General features: G+C 35.8%; 1 protein-coding gene across 3 annotated transcripts in view; it reads right to left on the bottom strand.

Annotated features, from left to right (window-relative positions):
* Positions 1 to 16982, bottom strand: part of ZC2HC1A (zinc finger C2HC-type containing 1A) — a 53658-nt gene that overhangs the window by 2509 nt on the left and 34167 nt on the right. For 2 of the 3 annotated variants that reach the window (XM_025394818.1, XM_025394817.1), the window contains exon 8: positions 3884 to 3991. In XM_025394818.1, the coding sequence (XP_025250603.1) occupies positions 3884 to 3991 (108 nt within the window). Of the gene's footprint in view, positions 1 to 3883; positions 3992 to 7112; positions 7230 to 16982 lie in introns of all 3 variants that reach the window. The other variant, XM_025394816.1, reaches the window with a different exon arrangement.

Below are 16982 nucleotides of genomic sequence, written 5' to 3'. Positions count from 1 at the left end.
CCAAATTAAAAAAAAAAATCCTTGTTAGTAAATACTATAATTCTAACATTTTTTTCTTTAACATTATATTTATCTGTGTTATGAGAATTTATCATAACTAAATGCAGCCATGCTTTCTGTATTAGTGTGTTCTCACATTGCTATAAAGAACTACCTGAGACTGGTTAATTTATAAAGAAAAGAGGTTTAACTGACTCACAGTTCTGCAGGCTGTACAGAAAGCTTAGTTGGGGAGGTCTCAGGAAAATTAAAGTCGCAACAGCAGAAGGTAAAGGGGAAGCAAGCATGTCTTATATGGTGGGAGCAGAAGAAGAAAAGAGAAGGGGCAGGTACTACACAGTTTTAAACAATCAGATATGGTGAGAACTCACTACCACAAGAACAGCAACGGGGAAGTCCAACCCCATGATCCAATCACCTACCACCAGGCCCCTCCTCCAACGTTGAGGATTACAATATGACATGAGATTTCAGCAGGGACACAAATCCAAATCACATCACTTTCCATCTGTTCTTTCTGCTAGGAATTTACTACACTGGGAGCAGAATGAACATTTATGATGTCCTTTCTGCAAACCCATCTCTAAAGAGAAAACTAGAACACAACCCTGAAGAAAGATAAGAGATCCTTAGGTTTCAAGTCTCTCTCCTTGGTCACAAGGACTGTGAGGTGATACCTCTAGTATTTACTTTAATTTTATTACTTAATGATATTAAATTATTGTAATGCAATAAATAACAAACTCTTATGCATGCCCTCACAGGGAGGTCTCTATTATCTACTAACAAAACAGTAATAAAGGTAAAATAGATGCTAGATGAACTATACACCGTAACAACATTTTAGAGCAAAAAGCTTGAGATTATAAAGGTTTTATCACAAATGTCAGTCATTAAAGAAATCCAGATTCTACTGATGAAATAATTAATTGGAAGAACAGCTATTTGATTCCTATAGAAATATGTTTACATTCCCTCCTGGCATGTGTTCTTCTGAGAACATGATACTTAATTTAAAGTCCCCAGAAAAGGAACTCTTCATTGCTAGGACAATTATAAGCATGACACTACTGGAAAAAATAAATTTCTTTTTATATCCACAGAGGTAGTTACTGAAGAATTCTAGGTGCTCCCTAGTTTGAGTGCATCTTTCATACAAGCAATTTAGGAGTGACAAAAACAAACAAACAAATGAACACTGAATTTTCTAATAAAAGGCACTAGGGATCTAAAAGAGACAAAAATAAAGCTAAATGTCCTGCATCAAGAAATATACTCTTAGATATTGAGAGCAAATTTATAGCATAAGCATAATTTATTTAAACCACAAAGAAGACCCACTAATGAATTAGAAGACATAACCCCAATCAAGAAAGAGTACCAAGGGGAAATAAGTCAGCTTTATTGCCAACAATATATGTAAGAACTATTTAAAAAAATAAAAGGTCATTTCAGTGTTAGCGTATACACACTCAAGGAACTCAACACACATACCAACATTAATAAATATCAAAACTTCAACCTAACTAGATATTGCCTAATTTCTTTACATAATGGCTGGCAAATCTATAGTCTCAATGGTAGTATATGAGGTTTCTTGGTGTCTTACATTTTCTAACACAATTCGTACTGTGAAGAGTTTTTTGGTTTTGCTAACCTGATGAGAGTGAAATGGATGGTAGCCTACCACTGATATAATGTACATTTCCTGATTGCTTGTAAGGCTGAATATCTTTTCATATGTTTGTGTTATTTTTGCCATTCGGATTTCTCCTACTGTGAACTGACTATTCCCTATCCCCTGCTTCCACCAAAACCCAAAGCCATTTTCTACTGTATGGGTTTTTTAAAACTTTATTGGTAGAAACTCCCCACAATTCCTAGACAATAATTTGTTGGTTTATGTATATAGTAGGTATTCTCTCTCAAGCTATCATGCTATTTCATTCTATCCATGGAGCTTTCTACAGCACTAGTTTTCCTTTAAATAGGATTAAATATATCAATCTTTTGCCATACAATTTGCATTCACTAAATTATTCAAGAAATCCTTTCCTAACTCAGATGAAAATGAGACTTTCTTCTGTTTTATTCTAAAATCTGGATAGCCTTCCTTTCTGCATTTAGGCCTAATTTAGTTCACATGTAACTGATTTTTTTTATACTTGATATGAGGAAGAAAGTTTTTCTCTACATATGGATGGATGTCCAATAGCCCCAGCACTCCCACTTCCCAAATCTGTACTGCTAGTTCTGAAATGTGGCAAATTTCCAGTTACTTATGAGGTTGGGGTCTCTTGCTTACCACCCCACTCTGATAGAGTTCTGTTTGTCTATTCTTTAATCAGTATCACATCTTAATTACTGTGGCTTCATACATCATTCACACATTTTTCTGTTTAACTTGTCCTGGCTAATATTAGGCTTTTGTGCTTCGTATACATTTTGAAAACAACTTGTCAAGATGCATGAATTTCATTTGAAAATTTCACTAAATTTATGCATTAATTTTGTGGAGAACAGATAGCTGTACAAGACAGCTGCATGATATTAAAGTTTTTATGTTATAAAGAAGGTATGTAGAGGCATACCTTGGAGACACTGCAGGTTTGGTTCCAGACCATTGCTAAAATGCAAATATTGCAATAAAGCAAATTACATGAATTTGTTTGATTTCTCAGTACATATACAATTTTGTATTATACTGTAGTCTTTAAAGTGTGCAACAGTATTATGTCTAAAACAACAATGTATACATGTACACAATTTAAAAATACTTTACTGCTAAAAGATTCTAACAATCATCTGAGTTTTCAGGGAGTTGTAAACTTTTTGCAAGTAGAGGGTCTTGCCTCAATGTTGATTCCTGCTGACTGATCAAGGATGGTGCCTGCTGAAGGTTGGGGTGACTGTGGTAATTTCTTAAAATAAAACAATGAAGTGTGTCACATCGATTGACTTCCTTTCATGAATCATTTCTCTGTAGCATGTGATGCTGCTATTTGATAACATTTTACCCACAGTAGAATTTCTTTTGAAATTGGAGTCAACTGTCTCAAACCTTGCTGTTGCCTTATCAACTAAGTTTATGAAATATTCTAAATCCTTTGTTATTTCAACGATGTTCACAGCATCTTCGCCAGGAGTAGATTCCATATCAAGAAACCGTTTTGTTTTTTTTTTTTTTTTGAGATGGAATCACGCTCTGTCACCGAGGCTGTAGTGCAGTGGCCCCATCTCAGCTCATTCCAACCTCCGCCTCCCAGGTTCAAGCAATTCTCCTGCTTTGGCCTCCCAAGTAGCTGGGATTACAGGCATGTACCACGCCCGACTAATTTTTGTACTTTTAGTAGAAACAGGGTTTCACCATGTTGGCCAGGCTAGTCTCACCTCAGACGATCCACCTGCCTCAGCCTCTCAAAGTGCTGGGATTACAGGCGTGAGCCATCACAACTCCTCATCCATTCCAGTTTTATCATGAGATTGCAGCAGTTCAATGATATCTGCAGGCTTCCCTTCTCATTCTAGTTCTTTTGCTATTTTGCCAGCACATCTGCAGTTACCTCCTCCACTGAAGTCTTAAGCCCCTCAAAGTCATCCATGAAGTTTGGAACTTCTTCCAAATTATTAATGTGTATATTCTGACCTCCTCCCATAAATCACATATGTTCTTAGTGGCATGTAGAATGGTTAATCCTTTACGGAAGGTTTTCAGTTCACTTTGCCCAAATCCATCAGAGCTGTACATCTTAAAAGCCATATTAAAAGAAAAAAAATCAGCTTTTCTACAAATAGCTTGTTACTTACTTTTGTATATTGTCCTTGGAAAACTATCATATACTCATTTTTATTTTAGTTATTAGAATAGCAGAGCTAAACATACCTGGCTATGTAGCTCTCATTATACGTTTTTCTTTTGTTTGTAAGCACACCTGGGGCAGGATTTCTTGCCAAACTAGGTGGTGTGGAATTTCGAGGTTTGACATTAGCTCTATGAAAAAAAGAAAAAATAATGGAAAAGTATTGAACAGTGAGCATGCATTTCTCAAATTACCTACTCACATGATTAGAAAGAATACTTAGAAGCTTCAGAGAAGTTCAAAAGATTAAAGTCCCAATAATTATTTTAAATCTGAAAGCAAATAGCAGTTAATATTAAAGATAAACCAAAGAATTTTGCACTTACTAACACTATTCTGATAGTAAATAAAATCAACTAAAATATGTATATATGCTTTACATGAAATTTATAAGGTAATTATTCTGAAAGACACATTTTTAAAAACAGTTTAAATTTATATTTCCCTCAAAACATATGTTCTGATAAATGGTTATGGATAACTGTTAAATAAACACACAAGTTTCATTATTATTCTAAGCATACACGATGTAGTTAAAAAAAGAATTTTTTGCTAGTCACATTAAAGAATAATACTCAATTTATGAAAGTTCTAAAAAGCAGCAACTAAAATAAATGAGTTAATATAATATTCCCTTTAAAGATTTAATTTACCAACTGCACAGCCTGGGCTATCCGAAATCAGAGGGACTTCTGGTTGGATCATCCATGAGTCTCCATTTTGAAACTTTAAGAATCAAAGAAGGTTTAGAAAGCTAAATGATGATGATATAACACTAAAAGTAGAGGCTTGGGAATGCAAATGAATTTAGATTCAAATGTCAATGCTACTTACAGTGTCGTGACAGTAAGTCTGAGTCTCACTGTTTATAAAATGATCACTTATAGAAAGGTTATGAGATAAAAAGTACAATTCATATAAACATTTAGATAGTTGATGCTAATGCTATTACTACTGTTATTGCCACTGCAAGTTAACATTTATAATAATAGTGTTTACTCCATGTCAAGTACAATTCTATTTTGTCCATAGAAATTTATTTATCCTAATAATCCTATGAAATAGATAGCATTAATAACTCCATTTACAGATAAGACAAATGAGGCAAAGAACCCCTAAGTAACTTACCCAAGGTGACACTGCTAGTATGTTCCAAAGCTAGGATTTAGATGTTCATTAAAGCATAGTTCCCTCCCTCTCTATAGAGCTTTAACCAAATCTTTAAATTTCACAAGTGAGCAGTGTTGTGTTATATGAACAGTAGAATACTTTAAAAAAATACCTCCAGATTAGAGGTTCTTAAACTTTAGTGGAAATTCTTCTTACTCTACTTGCATGGCAAAGTAGGAGAGAGTACCCTAAAATTGTAAATAGCTGCTTCCAAAGTACATGCAGGTAATAACATCCACTATTTTTCAAACAGCCACTAAAAGACAAATATGAAGCCAGGTACTACACATGCCTTACTTAATGTCCCCCAAATCTCAGAAGATATTATTCCCATTTTAAAGTGGAAGCATGTTCAAAGAGATTATATAAATTGTGAGGCTACTATGTGGCTACAGCAGTACTTGAACTTCAGTGGGCTGTATTACAGAACTTATATTCAATATACAATGCTGTCATTCAAAGTGGTTGCTTTGCATGGTTACTTCTTTAAATTACTTCTAAACTTCAACAAGCAAAGAATCACTTTGGTGCATGAATGGAATGCCCTGCACCTCTTCAAATGCACACTCCAAGTTCATTCATGAGGTTTACTCTACTCTTGTGTATAGCCTCTTTTGGGATGTTGTAGAACTACTAGAGTCTCTTTCTAGAAATTCAATCTCTAGGGAATCATTGTCAAAGAATGGCATTTAAATAGGAAGAACACTCTTTTTGGGGGGGAGGGCGGCTATAGAATCATCTTAAGTGAATGAAATATACGAATAATACAAACACACCCATGAATATATACACATGTCACCATATCGGTAACTTGAGGTTGTTCAAAATATTTATATTTAGAGGAAAATATAAGAGATTATCATCATTAATAGCTACCAATATTAAATACCTGCCATTTATTTTTAGTAACATATAGAATGGCCTTGAACACTTGAAACATCTTGCCCCATTCTTACACAGTCCACAAATTTTTCTTTCTGTTCAGAATCTGCAAAGCATTACTCTTAACTCTGTATCTAGAATCCACCTGTTACAACTCATATTAATAATTAAGAAGGTTTAATTTTGGAATTGTACTTAATCCATCTTACTGCTAGTCACTGTTACTGTGAGATCTGCATCAGAGGGTTCTGACAGTAGAATCAGCAAAATGAAAAACGGCTCACGGCACAAACTCTACCTGCTAAGATTTATCACTAACTACTTAAAAATAGCAAATGGCTGCTGCTAGTATCTTAAAGACTTCTCTTATTTTTATTTACCTAGTTAAATTTGTTATTACTTTTCATACATATATACTGAGCAGACTGCTGTAGTAGGTGTTGGCTGAAAAGTTAACTAAGTTACTCTGTTTAATATTTTCCACCATTAATAGGTAAATTAATTTTTAGGTCCTAAAATCATATTTAAAATGCGGGCTACAATTGAGACCCAAATTAGTAAACCTTGAAAGCTCATGCTCTAGAGTTTCAAAGTAACTGCCATTGCCACACACTCTTTTCAGCCAGCCAAGTCAAAACTGGCTGTGTCATACCCTTTCCCAAGTTTGACTCTTTGGCAGTGTCATACTCTCCCGGTTGTAGGTGGAATTTACAACCATCTAACAAAAAGACTAAGGACCCTTGGATTGAAAGTTTCCTAAAATCTTTTCTTTTTCCAGGCTTTTTATAATAGTTCACAATATGCTTATCTAAAAGATAATCTAACAATATTATAAACTGCATGAGACATTATTTTTCCCAAACTCTACTTTTTAAAACTACTATTATAAAAAAAATCCTAATTACTACTAAAAAGACTTCATAAAAAACAATTAAATGAGACTGCAATTTAAAATCTCCAAAAATTAATATTTAATGGAATAAATGTATAATCTAAAAACAGTTTTATTTAGCACAACAGAAATGCTTACTAAAAATCAAAATGTTTTAAATCCTAGATTATTCAACACATTTTGGCTTAGAAATTATTAAACAGATTTTTTTTTAAGTATAGGACAGTAAAACTTACATTATTCCATTACATAAAGCTTTTAAGGAAATATCTGAAAAATATTAACCAAACTGAGTTACAAATACTTACTTGTAAATAGGTAATAACTCATGTCTTTTGATGGCACTGTCTGATTTTGTATCACTGTCATACAACCTTTGCACAAGTCTTCCCGTTCGAAGTGGAGGGCCTAACTTGTCCATATTACTATTAAAATATATAAAGGTGTACCCATAAGGCGATTGCTACTGTTTCTTTATATAAAGTTTTTTTTTTTTAAGACATTATTCTGGTTTAACAGAAATCTACTCCCCAAGTCCTTAATTTTATCTGACTGTCAAGGTAAGAACTAATGTCCAGAAGAATCCTCAGAGAGAGTTCATACAATGTCCATTATTAGGTCTGAAAATTCTGACTACACAGGCTACCCTACACATCCAAACAAATGTTAAATTATACACAGCAGGGCAATGGAATCAATGAAGAAACTTAGGAAGGACAACTATTTCAAAAAAAAAATCATGAAGCTAGAAGTGAACTGAATGCTGTTATTCACAAATAATTTTTCTTCCTCCCTGAATTCAGAGAAACTTTATTCTTCATATTATTTATTTCTGTGCTTTTTAAAATTCCAAAAATAAGGAATTGAATAAATAACATTTACCCGATCTGACTTTCTAACTCCACTAACTTCTAACAAAAAAAGTGACTTTATTTCTGAAATGTATCCAAAGTAAAACAGGACTTGGCATGGAAAAAAAACTCTGGATGACAATTCTAAAAATCACATGTAATAATGGTAAGGGGCCATTCCATCTAAATATATATACACACACACACACATTTTGACCAAAATTATAAAGGATCTCCCTCTAGAGGATAGCAGGACAAACTGCAGGTTTGTAGGATATTTCACTGTTTTAAATCAACCAACCAAATAACTGAATCATATAAACTATCACCAACCAACATCTAGTCATAGTAGGAAGCAGGGAAAATTGAATTACGAAATTAGGAAAGAAACGTATTTGCCTACTGAATAACACATCACTGCTTGTTAACTTTAAAAGTCCATTCTTTTTAAGAGATATTTGCTCACTCATTTCTTCACTTATTCACTGACTATAAACCCCTGAGCATCTATTATGTGTCAGGCACTGTGCTACATTCTGAGGATGTGGTGGTAAATAAGATAGATCTGATGCTTTTTCTTATGGAGTTTAGTGTCTGAAAAGAATGTGTTCATTTTCCTAGATTGCAGATATCTAAGAGGAGGGATACATTTTATTAATTTTTGTCTTCTTTCAGTAGCTTATATATAGCAGGCATTTTGTTGAAAAAGTTTATATTAATGCTTTGCAGGTGGTGGTGTTTATGTGAGGATTTAAAGTTCTTAAAAGCAGCCTTCATTAAATAGATGTATTAAGTAAAATTTCTAAAATATTTTAAGTTAAAATTTGTTTTTAATTTGTTAAAGTACTAAGAAAGCCATCTATTGGAATTTTAATTAAACATTCAGATTTTATTCTAAATCCTTAATTATCAAAACATTTTTGTTCCAAACAGTGGTTATCTAAGAAAAGGCATCTGTGATTCTGGAAATAATGAGCAAAATTTTTCTTTCTCAGAAAAAAATTACTGAAAGTAAAATTTAGAAAATCTTTTATTATATTTTAAAAACATACTCCTCTTATATGATAAGAAATGGTCAAATTCTACATGTGATACAATAAAGTTCAGTTCAAGAAGGATGTGTAAAATATAATAAAAATCTAAAGGTAATTATCTAATTGAAAGCTAATTATCTAATGGAAATATTACATATATAAAAAGATTGCCAATATTTTCAGATTTTGAAAACCTAATTGAAGGACGGGTTCCAATAATGATTTGAACCATACCTGTAACATTCAATTCGATTTATATGTGTGCATATATATACACACACATGTACATTCACAACTCAAATGTTACTTAGGCTGAAAGTTAATGAATGCTATTTTTAGGCTAAAATGACTTAATAACGTATTCTAAGTTGCCATTAGGCTATCAAAAACAAAACCTATAAATCTCAATAACAATCAAGATTTTATATATATAATACTTTTGCAGGCCTTCAAAATACTCACAGCTGAATGAGTATGGTGATGATATCAACCTATCCCTGATTTGAAATAAACCTTAACATAGGAAACATCGTTTACTGTTGATACCAGGAGAGTGAATTCACTTAGGAAATAAGTAATGTTAGTGTGGCTTACTAGGTACCTTGTAGGAGTGTAGTAAGTACTGTAGATTGAGATATAACAAAAAGATGATTTCTGAAATAATATTGGGAAAAGAATTTACCAGATGGTATTTTGTATCTTTGTACACTACTGTAGTTATGATGCTATAAGGCAATCTTGTACAACCTGCAGCTTGCAGGCCACATGCCACCCAAGATGGCTTTGAACGGGGGCCTATACAAATTCATAAACTTTCTTAAAACATTATGAGATTTTTGGGGTTTTTTTTTGTTTGTTTTTTTAGTTCATCAGCTATTAGTGCTTGTGTATTTTATATGTGGTCCAAGACAATTCTTCTTTCAGTGTGGCTCAGGGAAGCCAAAAGATTGAACACCCCCCTGCTCTAAGGCAGTTTTGAAATGTGTCATACCTCTACTTTTGATCCTAAATTCATCAATCCTACACAAATAATTAGTACCTCAATTCCATGGCAAAGTTAGCTCCCTATCCAAAATCTTCAATCATTGTTATTCACATAAGAAGCCAAGCTCTGGAATTCTAGGTTATCACAAGCATTTCTAGATCAACAATAAAAAACAAGCTCAAAAAAATTTACATAACATTCCACACAAATTCAATTCACACACATCAAAAGACTGGATTATGAAAACAGCATGTTTTCTAGTCATATAAAAATGTATTCAAAAACTAAAGACATTTACTTCTTAATGTTTTTAATAAGGTATGAGAAACAAAATACAATTTTTTAAATTAAAAAATGCTCCATACATGCCTTTGGTTGCTCTAATTTTATGTGTATTACAGTTGATCTCCAAAGTAAACGTGTTTTTCATAGTAACTAATCTTTGATATTTGATAGTTTCGGCTACTGAAAATTATTAGCTGAGCTATCCATTTAAACTGGTAATAAGGTACAACTGTGTAAACTCTAGGAAACAATTCAAATGGGGAAATATTTATTTAAAAGATCTGTGATTCATTATACTTCTAAAATTTCCTGGAATTAAAGATAATCATCTTTTGGCCGGGTGCAGTGGCTCACACCTATAATCCTAGCACTTTGGAAAACCGAGTTGGGTGGATCACTTGAGGTCGGGAGTTTGAGACCAGTATAACATGGTGAAAACCCATCTGTATTAAAAATACAAAATTAGCCAGACATGGTGGCACACACCTGTCCCCGCTAATGGGGAGGCTGAGGCAGGAGACTCACTTGAACCCAGGAGGCGGGGGTTCCAGTGAGTCAAGATCACTCATTGCACTACATCCTGGGCAACAACAGCAAAACTCCATCTCAAAAAAAAAAAAAAAAAAAAGATAATCATCTTTCAGAAGAAGGGAAAAACTTTCCACTTGGGTGTGTTTTGTTGTTTTTTAAACAAATCTGTTAAAATTGACCTGGAAATTGATTTGATTTTTTTTTTATATTAAAAAAAGGTTTTTTGTTTTTGTTTTTTTAATGGATATGAGGTCTTGCTATGTTGCCCAGGCAAGTCTCAAACTCCTGGGCTCAAGCAACTCTCCCACCTCACTCTCCCAAAGTGTTGGGATTACAGGTGTGAGCCACTGCACCTGGCCTAATCCACAAACTGTCTAGAAGCAAACAACCAAACATATGAGAATTTTTCCGAGTGCAAAAACAAATTTCTTTGTGGCATGATTCTATTACAGATCACTGGTATGCCTGATTAAAGTGGACCACAATAAAGATTACATACACCAGACTTTAAACAATTGCAATCCACTGAAATAACAGCATTTACTAATCTCAGTGAATGCTCAATTTATTGAGCATTACACCTGACCAAATGTCTTAATTCAACCTTTATCCAATCTGAATCAACTGTATAAATCAAAATAACAGTTGTCATACAAACTTCAAGTAATTCTTTCACTTGTACCAGATGATAATTCTATGACGTGCCTATAGATTAACAGATGAGGGAATTAATTTATCTTTTTTCACTTATTAACCAAAATTTTTTTCTTAGCCTAGGCATTCTGCTAGATTTTAGTTACAAATGGAAGCAAGGCAGACATAGTCTTTGCCATCATGGAGCTTACATCTAGCAAGAGAAACAAATCATTACTTCACTAATTCTTAAAAAAAAAAAAAAAAAAAAAAAAGGAACTCTGTCACTAAATAGACAGCTATGAACGGTTCTAATTTAATATAGTAACATTATAATGTTCCAGTTAATATAGTAATATATTGGTAGAAATCAGCTCCACCACTCTCTTTCCAGTAGTTGGAAATCTTCCTTTAATCTGTAAGAATCTTATACAGAATGGACAATCAGAATTTGAACAGATGATTGACAGTTAAATATGATGTGGGACAACCAAAAAATATGTACTCTTCATGGCATTATTAGCAATGCATAACTGACAAAATTATTGTACTCAAAATCTCTGCTTGCTGGCAAAAGCGTATTTTCCATTAGTAACCAGGTATGTTGGTCAGATTTTCTTGGATCAATTGTCAAGGTCTAAGCAGAGTCACAGATGTTGTCACAGTCAGACAACATGTCACAGCATGACAAAGAGATACATGCCCAAAGCTATTTAGTGGCAGAGTATGATGTAGAAACCTAGTCTTCTAACTCCAAGGTCAGCGCCTCTCTTCATTATACCAGCCAGCTTTACACACCCTATCTAGGAATACTGTGTCAGTACAATTTAATATTGCCAATTGACAAAATTGCCAGTACTACAGAAATACTAAAAAATATCAGCTTTTAATCTATGATCAACTGTAAGTGAAACTATAAACAACACTATGAACAAACATTATTACCTAACATGGAGGCCAATTCTCTGTGATATGGTAAAATGACTTTGTAAAATTAAAGCACATACTGCTATGTCTATACTTCACTTAACCATCCAATGAGTCAACTCATTGGAGAAGAAAATACATCAGATCAGTTTCTTACCATTAAAAGATAAAAATGTTTTACTTTTCAACTACCTGATCTACTGATAATCTGTCTCTTTCTTATGGATAGCCTGTCTCTTCTTTTTGGAAGCACAACAGTAAGAAAAATCACTTAACTCATAAGACATTGTTTATTTATTTATTTTTCCTTTTCTATAATGATAATTACATTATATTCCTTTAGGTCTTCCATTTTCTATGTAGTCTGAGTTGAGAAGCAAAAGGTAGTTACTGTCATTTGACAGATATCTTTGTATATATTTCCCACATAAAAAACAAAATGAATGTGAGCCACATACAACTTATACTTGAAAATAACATGAAAAGGGGTGAGTAAATACAGTACCTTCATCTGTAACATCCATGTACTTGCATTGGGACTAATCAAGGAAACAACTTGACCCATGGAGAACAAAGAAAAGAGAGGCAGGATGACAGCCCACCTTGGAGTGACACAGAGCAAGGGGAACCTCCCTGGCCCAGGAAGCGGTGAGTGAACGTGTGATCCTGGGAAACCACACTTCCGTGAAGCCACTCCATTAGGGCCTTCAGTCTGACATACAGATATGGGGAATCTTGGCAAAGCAGCTGCTCAGGCACATGCGAAGACCCAGGAACTCCAAACTTCCCAGCAAAAGTAACTGCAACTCCAGCAAAGCAGGATGTTAGACCCCCGTACATATCCTTAAGAAAAAGGCTGAATCAAGGGGACCAAGTAGGGATGGTCTGCAGGTCTCACTTTCATAACACCTCACAGGATAAGACCTACTGGCTTGGAATTCCAGCCAGCCACTAGTAGCAGTTTTGAGTCTACCTGGAATGGAACTCCTAGGGGAAAGGACGGGCTGCCATCTTTGCTGTTTGGGTAACTCAGCTGTTCTGCAGGCGGTGTAGAGTACAAACCAAGTAGGGGCACAGAGGATCCCCCAGCAGAGTACAACTGCTTTACCAAAATGTGGTCAGACTGCTGGTTAAGCCAGTTCCCAATCCGTTCCTTCTCACTGGGCAGGACCTCACAACCGGGACCTCCAGCCATCCCTGCTGGTATTTTCCGGCCCACAGAGATTTGAAAATTCCCTGGGACAGAGCTCCCAGAGGGAGGGGTAGGCTGCCATCACTGCTGTTTGGGTGACTTAGCCATTCCAACCAGCAGGCTTTGGAGAGCCAAAGCCAACCAGGACGAAAGTGGTACCCCTGCACAGCACAGCTGCTCTAGCAAATTGTGGCCACACTGCTTCTTTAAGTAGGTCCCCAGTACTGCCCCTCCTCACTGGAAAGAACCTCCCAACTGGGACCTCCGGCAGCCCTGCTGGTGTTCTCTGGCCTACAGAGATTTGCAGAGTCCCTGGGATAGAACTCCCATAGGGCATGCAGGCCACCATCTTTGCTGTTTGGGCAACTCAGTAGTTCCAGTCTTTGGAGTTTGGAGAGCCCATGCTGACCCATGGGTGGAAGTGGTACCCCAGCACACCACGGTGGTCCCATGAAAATGTGGTCAGACTGCTTTTTTAAGCAGGCTCCCAATCCCATTCCTCATCACCAGGTGGAGCCTCCCAACTGGAGTCTCCAACCACACCCACAGGTGTTCTACGGCTGACAGAGGTTTGAGGTCTCCCTAAAACGAAGCTCCCAGGAGGAGGGGCAGGCCACTACCTTGGCTGATTTACAGCCTTCTCTGGTGATACCTCCAGCTACTGAAAAATCCAGGGTGACTACTGACTGGAGTGGACACCTAGTATATACAAGCAGCCCTGCGGAAAAGTGGCCAGACTTGTTCAAAAAAACAAACCCATCCGAAGGTAAGCGACCTCAAAGACTCAAGTTAGGTAAGCTCACAAAGATGAGAAAGAATCAGCACAAGAATGCTGAAAACTCAAAGAGCCAGAGTGCCCTCTTTTCCTCCAAGTGACCACATCACCTCTCCAACAGGGGTTCACAATCTGGCTGAGGCTGAGACAGCTGAAATGAAACAAGCAGAATTCAGGATATGGACAGGAACGAAGTTCATTGAGCTAAAGCAATACATTGTAATCCAATGAAAGGAAGCTAAAAATCATGATAAAACATTGCAGGGGTAGGCAGATGAAACAGCCAATATAGAGAAGAACATAACAAACCTGATAGAGATGAAAAACACACTACAAGAATTTCATAATGGAATCACAAGTATTAATAGCAGAAGCGACCAAGCAAAGAAGGAATCTCAGAGCTTGAAGACTGGCTTTCTGAAATAAGACATGCTGACAATAGAGAAAAAAAGAATGAAAAGGAATGAACAAAAGCTCCAAGAAGTATGACATTATATAAAGAGACCAAATCTATGACTGACTGGTATATCCGAAAGAGATGAGGAGAATGGTACCAATTTGAAAAACATATTTCAGGATGTCATCCATGAGAACTTTCCTAACCTAGCTAGACAGGCCTACATTCAAATTCAGGAAATGCAGAGAACCCCAGTAAGATACTCATGAGATGATCATCCACAAGACACATAATCATCAGATTCTCCAAGACTGAAATGAAAGAAGAAGTGTTAAAGGCAGCTAGAGAGAAAGGCCAGGTCACCTACACAGGAAAGTCCATCAGACTAACAGCAGACCTCTCAGTGGAAACCCTACAAGCCAGAAGATATTGGGAACCAATATTTAACATTTCTTTTTTTTTTTTTTTTTGAGATGGAGTCTCACTCTGTCGCCCAGGCTGGAGTGCAATGGCACGATCTCAGCTCACTACAACCTCTGCCCCCTGGGTTTGAGCAATTCTCTTGCCTCAGCCTCCCAAGTAGCTGGGACTACAGGCATGCAAAACCACACCTGGCTAAGTTTTGTTTTGTTTTTTTTAAATAAAGACAGGGTTTCACCACATTGGTCTGGCTGGTCTCGAACTCCTGACCTCAGGTGATCCGCTCACCTCGGTCTCCCAAAGTGCTGGGATTACAGGGATGAGCCACCACACCCGGCTAACATTCTTAAAAAAAAGAAATTCCAACTCAAAATTTCATATCAGGTCACACTAAGCTTCATAAGTGAAGGAGAAATAAAATCTTTTTCAGACCAGCAAATGCTGTGGGAATTTGTTACCATCAGACCTGCCTTACAAGAGCTCCTTAAGGAAGCACTAAATATGGAAATAAAAGACAATTACAAGCCACCACAAAAACACAACGAAGTACACAGACCAGTAATACTATAAAACTTAATTACATAAACAAGTCTGCAAAATAACCAGCTAGCATCATTATGACAGGATCAAATCCCACACACATCAATACTAATCTTAAATGTAAATGGGCTAAATGACACAATTAAAAGACACAGAGTGGCAAGTCTGATAAAGAACCACGACCCATTGGCATGCTGTCTTCAAGAGACCCATCTCACATGCAGTGACACACATGGGATCAAAATAAAGGGATGGAGAAAAATTTACCAAGCAAATGGAAAACAGAAAAAAGCAGGAGTTGTAATCCTAATTTCTGACAAAACAGACTTTACACCAACAAAAAGAAGGGTATTACATAATGGTAAAGGGTTCAATTTGACAACCAAAGTTAACTATCCTAAATACAAATGCACCCAACACAGGAGTACTCAGATTCATAAACCAAGTTCTTAGAGACCTTCAATGAGACTTAAGACTCTTACACAATGATAGTGAGAGACTTTAACACCTCACTGACAATATTAGACAGATTATCAAGACAGAAAATTAACAAATATATATTTAGGATATGAACTCAGCACTGGATCAAACGGACCTGATAGATATTTATAGAACTCTGTACCCCAAAATAATAGAATACAGTGTTCTCATCACCATCTGGCACATACTCTAAAATTGATCACATGGGCCTGGTGCGGTGGCTCACGCCAGTAATTCTAACACTTTGGGAGGCCGATACAGGCAGATGACCTGAGGTTAGGGCTTCAAGACTGGCCTGGCCAACATGGGGAAACCTCATCTCTACTAAAAATACAAAAATTAGCCAGGTGTGATGGCACATCCCTGTAATCCCAGCTGGTCAAGAGGCTGAGGCAGAAGAATCGCTTGAACCCAGGAGGCAGAGGTTGCAGTGAGCCAAGACCATGCCATGGCACTATAGCCTGGGTGACATAGTGAAACTCCATCTCAAAAATAAAATAAAATAAAAGTGATCAAATAATTGGATGTAAAACATCCTCAGTAAAAGCAAAAGAACTGAAATTATAACAAATATTATCTCAAACCACAGAACAATTAAATTAGAAATCAAGATTAAGAAATTAACTCAAAACCATACAACTACATAGAAACTGAATAACCTCCTGAATGATTTTTGGATAAATAATGAAATTAAGGCAGAAATTGGGAAGTTCTTTGAAACTAGAGAGTACAAAGAAACAACATACCAGAATCTCTAGAGCACAGCTAAGGCACTGTGAAGAGGGAAATTTATAGGACTAAATGTCCACATCAAAAGTTAGAAAGATCTCCAGTTAACAACCTAAGATCACAACTAAAAGTACTAGAAAATCAAGAACAAACAAATCCCAAAGCTAGCAGAAGACAAGGAACAGTTAAAATCAGAGCTAAACTGAAGAAGATACATAAAAAACCATTCAAAAAATCAACAAATCTAGGAGCTGTTTTTTTAAAAAATTCATAAAATATAGGCTGCTAGTTACACTAAAAAGAAGAAAATAGAGAGTATTCAAATAAACACAATCAGAAATGACAAGAGGGATATTACCACTTGACCCCATAGAAATACAAGTCATCAGAGAATATTAT

Source organism: Theropithecus gelada, chromosome 8 (assembly GCF_003255815.1).
Source record: "Theropithecus gelada isolate Dixy chromosome 8, Tgel_1.0, whole genome shotgun sequence".
Taxonomy (NCBI): domain Eukaryota; kingdom Metazoa; phylum Chordata; class Mammalia; order Primates; family Cercopithecidae; genus Theropithecus; species Theropithecus gelada.
Note: the sequence above shows the minus strand (reverse complement) of the source record. Positions and strands in the feature narration are given on the sequence as shown.